We start from the raw sequence: 10,344 nt of genomic DNA, 5'->3' as shown, positions 1-10,344 counted from the left end.
TCACTCACTAGACCTCAAGAGGCCAGAGCCAAATGCCAACCAAGGACATCACAGACTTGCAGGCTCAGCCAGCATCAGTCCTGAGCAAGGCTTCTGCCCAGCGTGGAGTCCCCTGCAGAATCAGCAAGCCTAAGGAATATTATCAACTCATTGCATTAAAGTCTACTGGGGGTTCCTGCTGATATACTCCAACCCATTTTTGAAAAAGTGTTTTCCATCATCCTCACCTATCCAGAACATAAGTAAAAATTTGGGAGTTTCTTGCTTATTAATGAAAGCTATGAAGTCTAAGTCCAACTGGGCCCAGAATCCAAGTTGTAGCATAATGGTATTTCATCCAACCAAAGAAGAGTTTAATGATTTCGATAAATACATTGCTTATATGGAATCCCAAGGTGCACACCGAGCAGGCGTGGCCAAGGTAATTCCACCCAAGGACTGGAAAGCCAGAAAGACCTATGATGATATCGATGACATCTTAATAGCCGCTCCCCTCCAGCAGGTGATTTCTGGGAGGGCAGGTGTGTTTACTCAGCACCACAAAAAGACGAAAGCCATGACCGTGCGTGAGTATCGCCGCTTAACAAACAGTGAAAAACACCAGACTCCATTCTACTCTGATTTTGAGGAACTGGAGCGAAAATATTGGAAAACACGCCCCTATGGTTCACCAGTATATGGGGCTGACGTCAGTGGCTCCTTATTCAATGAAAACACGAAGCAGTGGAACCTTGGACACCTGGGAACCATTCAGGACCTGCTGGAACAGGAGTGCGGAGTGGTCATCGAAGGCGTCAACACCCCCTATCTTTACTTCGGCATGTGGAAGACCGCCTTTGCCTGGCACACGGAGGACATGGACCTTTACAGCATCAACTACCTGCACTTCGGGGAGCCCAAGACTTGGTACGCGGTGCCCCCGGAGCACGGCCGGCGCCTGGAACGCCTGGCCAGGGAGCTTTTCCCGGGCAGCTCGCGGGGCTGTGAGGCCTTCCTGCGGCACAAGGTGGCTCTCATCTCGCCCACGGTCCTCAAGGACAACGGCATCCCCTTCGGTCGGGTCACTCAGGAGGCTGGAGAGTTCATAGTGACGTTTCCCTATGGCTACCACTCTGGCTTCAACCACGGCTTTAACTGTGCGGAAGCCATCAATTTCGCCTCCCCGCGCTGGATCGATTACGGCAAAGTGGCGTCGCAGTGCAGCTGCGGGGAGGCCCGGGTCACCTTCTCTATGGACGCCTTCGTGCACATCCTGCAACCGGAGCGCTACGAGCTGTGGAAACGCGGGCAGGACCGGATCGTGGTGGACCACAGGCGGCCCACGGAGCCCAGCAGCCAGGGCCTGAACGCCTGGAGGGAGGTTCGCGCCTCCTGCGGAGCTGCTCCGGGCCCGAGGCACCACCAGCCACGCCGCGCTCGGCGCCCACGTGTGCCTGTATTCCTGGACGGTGGGACCCGCCCCCTAGTCCCTGTGCCTGCTGTGTCCCGGCGCACCTCGCCGGCCCGGGATTCTTGCTCGGCCACCCAGTTCGATGCTGCGGCCACCTGCACCTCCGGGGAGCCCGGCCCGACCCAGCCGTCGACCCCAGGTCCATCCGCCCCGGATGGCCACCCAGCTGGAAGATGTGGCCCTCGTCGTCGTCCTTGGGAACAGGGGACTCAGGATCCAACTGCTCCCCCCAGGGCTAAGAGGAGGCTTTCCTTGGACATTGCTCAGGACCCAGAGGCTCAGCCCATGCCTGTGGATGCACCCTCGCCGGACAACGCTGACCCGCTCAGCCCAGGGCTCCAGCATCCCGACAAGGCTTCTGGGTGTGGTTGTGGCCCTGTCCCCTAAGCCCAGGGGATGCCTTTCTACCCCACTGCTCTTGCGTGGGGATCCTTTGAGACTGGTCGCATTGACATTTCAGAGCTTTGGCTATTTGCAGGTCACTAGCCTTGCATGAGAGTCCGGCACTTTTCTTAATAATTATATCAAAGCATTTCAAGCAAAACTTATTTTTCTGAGCGTGTTGCCTTGTGTGATGTTGGTGAGTGAGTTTGGGGTTGATTGTTGGGTTCCGGCTGGCTGGCTGTGTTGGGGGATTTGGTTTGCAGCCCTATCAGAAGGGAGACTTGGTGGAAATCACCTGGCACTTGGCTGATCCAGGCTGCTAGGAGAGATGAGCAAACACAGGGCTAAAAGTGCCAGCATGTGAAAATCTTCTCTCCAAGTCTCCACTGCCTTCTCAATGCACTATGTACATTTCACATGGTTAAGTCATTGATACATCCCAATATAAAAATCCACAAATAAATGAACAAGACAATTTCAAGTGGGCATATGTTCTGTGAAGAGAGTAAAGGGGATGGGGTGATAGTGCAGAATGGGCAGTGTGGTTCCGGTGGTCAGGGAATACTTCATAAAGCAGGAGACCTTTCTGAGTCCCAAATGACAAGAAGGAAGGTCCCGAGCTGATGTCCACTTGGATAAAACAACAAGTGTAACAGCCCTAACACAGAGCTTGGTGCTTTTGTGTGTATAGAGAGGAAGCTCATTTGTATCTGGGGCTAGAGAAGGGAGAGGCAGGATCTTGTAGCTCATGTTAAATATTTGCGTTTTTTCAACTTGAAATGAGAAGGCATTGGAAGTTTAAAACAGCACTTGACATGATATAATTTGCATATTTAACCAATCACCTTAATTGTTCTGTGGACCCCTTGGGGGCAGGAGAAGTAGGTAGAACATCTAAGTAATACAGGTGAGAATCGATGGTTACTGACTTAGGCCATATGTGTTGAGAATGCACAGAAGTGGCCAAACTCAATAAATTTTAGAAATTGAAAATGATAGTTTGGATGCAGAAGGAACCATTTCAGAGAATCAAACCACATCTCTCTTCCCTCCAGCTGTCCCCTACAGAATTTCAGTAAGATTCTGGAATTTGAAGCACCCTGTAAAACTACAGGCAGGAGCAAGGAAAAAGTAAGGCTTCTTTGAAGTTCTGATTGAGCCGTAGCAAAAGCCCACGTGTCCTCCCTATCACCATGCAGCTAGGCAACTCTGTGGTAGTATATTCTGTGGAAAACTGAAGCTGAAAGACTGAACTCCGCATCCTCAGTGGAGGATGGCAGTGACATGCTTGGCTGAAAAGATGATTAAGTCCTGTATTGAGATGGTGGAACCACATGATGGAAGCAGACTGGAATTACTGGGAAGGCAGCAGCCCTGGAGAGCAACTGGACCATAGTAGATCTCATATGAGCCAGGAGTAACCTTTCATGTGATAAGTAACTGAGATCTTGAGGGCTTTTGGTCCTTTAATTTAGGTCAGTTGTGGATATGGCAGTGCAGAGAAATATGGGAACTCTGAGAAGCCTCTATGAAGACAGTAGCCTGCCTCATATTGCTATTTTAAATTTTAGAACCTGAAATTTTCCTTGTTACATTTCAGGGATATCACAATCTCTTCCCGGCAGATACACGCTCCAAATAGCCTAGGATAACAAAACTGGGGGTTTTGAAGGAAAAGAAACAAAAATAAATTTCAGAAAGTATTTCTTCCACTATACTCCTTATGTTGTCACTCACTTTTATAGTTGAAACAAAATTCCTTTGCCCAATAAAAAGAAGCAATGTTAAAAATACAGTTTAGTTTTACCAGTACACGGGTTCCTAAATTAGTGTTCTTGACCTAAGTAAGCAGTTTTCAAAAGATTTACAAATGGCCAACAGGCCCATGAAAAGATGTTCAACATCACTAATTATTAGAGAAATGCAAATCAAAACCACACAGGGATATCACCTCACACCTGTCACAATGGCCATCATCAAAATGTCTACAAATAATAAACGCTGGAGAGGATTTGGGTGAAGGGGAACCCTCTTACACTTACGGTGGGAATGCAAATTGGTTTACCCACTCTGGAAAACTGTATGGAGGTTGCTTAAAAAAACTAAAAATAGAGCTACCATATGATCCAACAATCCCATTCCTAGGCGTATATCAGGAAAAGATGAAAACTCTAATTCGAAAAGATACAAGCACCCCAGTGTTCATAGCAGCCCTATTTACAATAGCCAAGACATGGAAACAAACCAAGTGCCCTTCAACAGATGATTGGTTTAAGAAGAAGTGGTACATACATACCATGGAATATTAGCCAGAAAAAATGAAATATTGCCACTTGCAGCAGCATAGATGGACCTAGAGGATATCATACAAAGTGAAGTAAGGCAGAAAAAGACAAATATATCACTTACATGTGTAATCTCAAAAACAATACAAGTGACTCTATATACAGAACAGAAACAGACTCACAGACATAGAAAACAAACTTGTGGTTAGCTAAGGGGAAAGGAAGCAGGGGAGGGATAAATTAGGGGTATGGGATTAACAGATACACACTGCTGTACAGAAAACACATAAGCAACAAGGATTTGCAAAACAAAACAAAACAAACAAAAACAAAACAAAACACACAAGGATTTGCTATATAGCACAGGGAACCGTATTCATTATCTTGTAATAACCTATTATGAAAAATAATCTGAAAAAATATGTATATAACAATCACTTTTCTGTACACCGGCGACTAACACAATATTGCAAATCAAGTATACTTCCGTTAAAAAAAAGTTAGTCTTCTTGAAAGGATCAGGAGCTGGGGGTGGTAATGAAGGGGGTTCATCAAGCAATTCTATTGAAAATTCTATTTTATTTCAAGTCAACCGGCACACTCAGTTTGGATACTCACAATCTGGGCCACTCTTCTCAGAAAATGATGCCCAAATCCAGCTGTTCTTCCATGTCCAGTAAGTTTTTGCTATACTTAATCTTGGAAAAGCAAGGGACATTGACAACGACAATTACATAGAGGCAAGGATAAGAGCCACCTTTGTTCTCACTGCCAGGATCTCTCCTAGGCCTCTCTCCATTTCTGAAAAATAACAATCACGAGTCCCGTGTATATTCATCAAGCTTGTAGACAAAAGGCTACAAAACCGAAAGTAGTACGTCGTGTGGTTTTAACAACTTACCCCCACCATCACCTTTTAGAAAAGTCAATATTACAGTTACAAGATCTAAAGACTTTCCTATCTATAGTTCCTAGTCAGTTCAACAAAGTTAACTAGATCTGTGTAATTTATTTTATTTTATTCACTCTGCTGACGATGGACAATAGGGTCATTTCCAAATCTTTGTTATTTCAAACAATGCTTTAGAGAACAGCTTTGTATATAGGATTTCTGGGTTGTATTTATGTTCACTTTTAACTTTTTAGGCAAAGCCAGCTTGCCTTCCAATTTCCACCTCTATTGGCAGTGTGGGAGAGTTCTGGTTTCTCCATATCTTGACCCACTTTTTTATATTGTCAGACCTAATCAAAATGGGCAGAGAATAGCTTCTCTGATTGCTAGGGATCCTGCACATCTTCTTGTATTTATTGGCCATTTGGATTTCCTCTTTTCTGAGTTACCTATTCTAAAGCTCTGCCTACTTTTTTTGGTTTCACTAGTTTTTGTTGTTGTTAATGTAGAAGTTATGTGATATTCAGAATACTAATTCATTGTCTACTTCATGTATGATGACTAACTTCTCCTAGACTGTAATTTCTTTTAATTTTTGACATCATTGTATTAGTCAGGGTTCTTCAGAGTAATAGAACCGATAGGAGATATATGTATAGCTCTTAGTAGGGGAACTCATTCATTTGGTTATGGAGGCTGAGGAATCCCGCGATCTGTCCGATGGGCCGTCTGCAAGATGGAGAATGGGGAATATGGCTGGGTCTGGGTTCGAAAGCCTGGAAACCAGGAGTGCCCATGTCAGATGTCCCAAATGCTCTTTTGCTGCATTTGGGCTCTCAGTGGTTTGGGTGATCCCAGCTGCAGTGGTGAAGGTGATCTTTACTCCGTCTACTGATGCAAGTGCTAATCTCTTCCCGGAACAGCCATGCACAACACACAGAAGTAATGCTTTACCAGCTATCTGGGCATCTCTTAGCCCAGTCTACATGTGAAATTAACCATTAGAGTCATTAGTTTGGAATCATTTAAATATATCCGACATTCCCATCATGGTACTTTTGGTTCTCTAAGACATTGTTCCACCCTGAGTTCATAAAGACATTCTTCAGTATTTTCTCTTAAAATTCTGTGCTGTATCCGTCTGTAATGCACCTCAAATTTATTTATGTAAGTGGTATGCGGTCAAGCTCCAATTCTACCCCCCCCAATAGTGCGAATGCCACTACCACATATTGAATAGCCCATCCTTGCCCATTGGTTTGGTACACTACTTCCATCATAGGCAGACTCCCACATATCCATCCATGTGTCTGTGTCCGGCCTCTCTATTCTGTACGTAGATATATTTGTCCATTGTGGCTCAAATATCGCAGTTCGATGGAGGAGAAGTCACCCCTCTTTGTTCTTCTTTTAAGGAATCATCTTGGAGATTCTTGCTTGAATACTCCCCTACTTACTAGCTCTGTCACCTTGAGCAAGTTTCTTAATATCTCCTTGATGCGGTTTCCTCATATGAGAAACAGGATTCATAGGATTTCCCTTATAGGGTCACTATGAAGATAAGGCATAAATAAATTCTTCCATGCAGAGTGCATTGCACAGTGTCTGGCAGCATTAGATAATCATCATATATTAGCTTTTTTTTTTTTTTTGCGCCGACGTGAGGGGTCCCGGGAGTCATCCTAAGGGCCAGGAAGCGATTCGGCCGCCAGGGCTCCACACGGGGTCTCACCGCCAGAGGCCTCCAGCGCAGGGGCAGTCCCGCAGCACCCAGGACGCAGACTGGCCTGCTCGCCCCCCCACCAGGGGCCCCCGTCGCGGGGCTCGGGACCACCACCGCCAAACACCCACGAGCCGCGGCCGGCTCGCGACAACGCTCTCCCGCGCGCACACCGGCCGCCCCGCGGGCCCCACCTACACCTCCGCCGGGCCCGACTCCCCAGCCTCGGGAACCGTGAGCACTCCACCCGGGGACGCCGCCGGCCGAGGCGGCCAGGAAGGCGACACCCTCACGTGGGCGAGGCCGGCTCGGTCCCAGATGGGGAAGGGGGCGCGGAGGAGTGGGGGCAGGTGAAGGCCGGCGGCGAACGGGAGGTGGCGGCACGAACACAAGGCGAGGGCCGGGGGGCAGGGGCGCGGGGCGCTGCCCAGGGAGAGGTAGGGCCGAGACACGACCGGGCCACCAGGAAAACAAGCGCGGGGTCCCACCGCCACACAAACAAGGGCGGTCCCACGACGCCTGAGACGCCGGCCGGCCCACGACCCAGCCCCGCCGCCAGGGCCCACGTGCGACGGTCCCCCCACGTGGCACGGAAGGACCCGACCACCCAAACTCAACCTCTCCGTCTTCGCCAGATCCGCCGTCATCGAAGTCCGACCCCCGGGGCTCGCGCCCCAGGGAAAAGCTCCCGAGCGAGGCGACCCGCACCGTGCCCACACACCGCCAACGGCTGCGACTCGCGGTGAGGGCAGGCGCGACGGGCTACTCGTGGCTGCGGGACTGGGAAGCCGGGACATCCGGGCGTCCCCGCCCTCTTGGGCTCGCCACCGGGGTCACCGCACGCGCACGCACACGCACACGCGCGGCCCCGCGCCGGTCGCAGGCCTGGTGGGACCCTCCCCCGAGTCAGAGGGGGGAGGCGCGGCCCGCGGTACGCAAAGATCGGCGCTTGGCCACACCGCTGGGCCGGCGCAAGCCCTCCCGCGAAGGCGAGGGGCTCGGCCCACGTGCTCTGGCAGTCGCCACCGTGACCACTGCACGCTTGGGAGGGGCAGCGGCTGGGGGTCCGGTACCCCAAGGCTGCCTCTCGGATCGCTAGAGAAAGCTTTCTCACCGACGGTGCGTCATCCCCCACCCATCGTCTCTCCCCTTTGGGCCCACGGAGGCGCTCCACGAGCCGCCAAGTCCACGACTGGGCGGGTGGTGGGCGGGTGGGTCTGCGGTATGGGTAAGCACACGGCCCACAGGAGCGTTCGCGGCCACAGCCTGGGGCACAACCTCTGCCGCCTCCAGGCTCGTCCATCGGGTTCCGGAATGAGGGAGCACGCCCAGAGAAGAGCGACATCTAGACCCCCTTCTCACAGGCCCCGGCCCAACACGATCGCACCCACGCCCGCGTGCGATCCCCCCCGCCCAAAGTGGTGGCGGCACACGTGGGGGGTCACCTGGCCACAGTCAGTCCCCCCAACAGCACACCGTGGGAGGATGATGGCGACGAGGCGGCACCTGTCCCCCACGGAGGGAGAGAAACAGAGGCACGCCTCCCTTTACCCTCTCGATCCCCCCAGGAGAGCCACTCACGGGACACACCACCGCGGCGGGGACCCGAGGAGCACGCTGGGAAAAAGGAACGACACCACCGCTTGGCCTCGGGCACCTGAGGGACGACCTGGAGCTCTCCAGGGGCACCACAGAGGACCAAGCAAGGCACGCTCACGCGCCGGCAGGGGCGCGCAGCGCAGCGGCGGGACGGCCCCCCACCAGCGCGGGGAGGACGGCTCACGAGGCCCAGGCCAGTGAGGTGAAACTAGAGTGTCTTCTGCGTCCCAGGACCACGGCCCCGCCCACGCCGTGAGGCAGGGTGCGGGAGACCGAGGGTCAGGGCCGGAGACCACCACCCCTGCCTTCCACACACCCCTCGACAGGCCGGGAGGGCGTGACAAGAGAGACGAGGGGCCCACGGACAGAACAAGAAGAGTGGTCCCGTTTGTCAAGAATGTCCGTCCCTTGTCTGGCGTAACTTAGGCCCGGGCCAGGAGAGCGGGACATCACCACATCGATCCCTCAATATTAGATTTTTTTTTTTTGCGGTACGCGGGCCTATCACTCTTGTGGCCTCTCCCGTTGCGGAGCACAGGCTCCGGACGCGCAGGCTCAGCGGCCATGTCTCACAGGCCTAGCCGCTCCAGGGCATATGGAATCTTCCCAGACCGGGGCACGAACCCGTGTCCCCTGCATCGGCAGGCGGACTCTCAGCCACTGCGCCACCAGGGAAGCCCAATATTATCTATTTTTAATAATATTCTGATAGAGGTACAGGGAAACTTCTGTTGATCAAAAAAAAAAAAAAAAAAGAAAAAGAAAAAGAGAGTGAAAAGAAAAATCAAAGAGTGAGAACAGATATCGTGTTACTCATACTCAGTAAAGAACTAATAAGCAGAACATATAACTACTACCAAGATAGACAACCCAGCAGAAAAATGGACAAAATACTTGATGAGCCACTTCCTGAAGGAGCACCTCCAGTCAGCCAATAATCATCAGAAAAATTGGTTCACCCCTATTAGTAACCAAGTTAATGCAAATCATTATGAGGTACCCCTATGCCCTCACCTGATCGGCTAAAACTGAAAAGGCAGAAAATCACCAAAGGTTTGCAGAAGTGAAAGGTGATGAGCACCCTTGCGTGCAGCTAGTGCGTAAACTGGTAAAATGTGTTAAAATTTTTGGCAAGTTTAAGTTTACGTATTCTGTGGCCAGTATACACGTCAGAGAACTTTCAGAGCAACGCTGTTTGTGAGAGGCCCAAAGTGGAAGCAACCCAAAGCCCCATCAACAGTAGAAAGTTTATATGGTTGAATACTTTACAGCACTGAAACAGAAAAGTCCAGCTGCATGCAAGGGCGTAAGTGATGAAAAAATACACCAAAAATACGCTAACGGACATAAATACAATTGTGTTTCTTCAAGGTTATATAAAGTTTTCAAAAATCGGCAGAGTTTTAATTTTATAATGTTTACCAAAATTACTATGTGAATAGTTAGGATAAGGTCAGTCCAGGAGGCAGAAGGGGCTGTAATCTGGGCAAAAGAGCACATGTCAGGCAGCCAGGTGCCTGGCAATGTTGCATTTCTTGACCTGGGTAATGGTTCCACTTCTGCTCACTCTTTAGTTATTTGTTGAAGTGTAAATATATGCTTTATAGATTTCTGTGAACACTTTATATTTCATAATTTAAAATATTTTAAAACGTGCTCTAAAAGATTATGTCACATAGTGGTTCATAGAATCATTTGGTTTATAATGTGCTATCGAAGACTGTTTCCAAAACTCAGATTATGTTTCAAATTTTTTTCATTCTAATATTGTTTATTGATGCCTTCTCCTATTTATTTACAATATTATATTTAACAATACCTAAATTTTTGGGCAGTTTTAGATTTACAAAGCATTGAGCACGTGGATCAGGGAGTATTGACCCGACCCCACTCCCATGTCCCCCTATTAGTAACATCTTAATTCCCATGGTATATTGATGACAATTAATGAACCAATGTCAATATGTTATTGTCTACTAAAGGCTATCATTGGTTCAGATTTCCTCACCGTTTA

The 10,344-nt window shown here is 49.6% G+C and overlaps 1 protein-coding gene across 1 annotated transcript; it reads left to right on the top strand.

Moving 5' to 3' along the window:
* Positions 1-271: 271 nt before the first annotated feature.
* LOC116758301 (lysine-specific demethylase 4D-like) lies at positions 272-1,837 on the top strand. Its single transcript, XM_032641135.1, has one exon. It carries the CDS (start codon positions 272-274, stop codon positions 1,835-1,837), a length of 1,566 nt encoding a protein of 521 aa, XP_032497026.1.
* Positions 1,838-10,344: the final 8,507 nt, after the last annotated feature.

Source organism: Phocoena sinus, chromosome 8 (genome assembly GCF_008692025.1).
Source record: "Phocoena sinus isolate mPhoSin1 chromosome 8, mPhoSin1.pri, whole genome shotgun sequence".
In the NCBI taxonomy this organism is placed as follows: domain Eukaryota; kingdom Metazoa; phylum Chordata; class Mammalia; order Artiodactyla; family Phocoenidae; genus Phocoena; species Phocoena sinus.
Note: the sequence above shows the minus strand (reverse complement) of the source record. Positions and strands in the feature narration are given on the sequence as shown.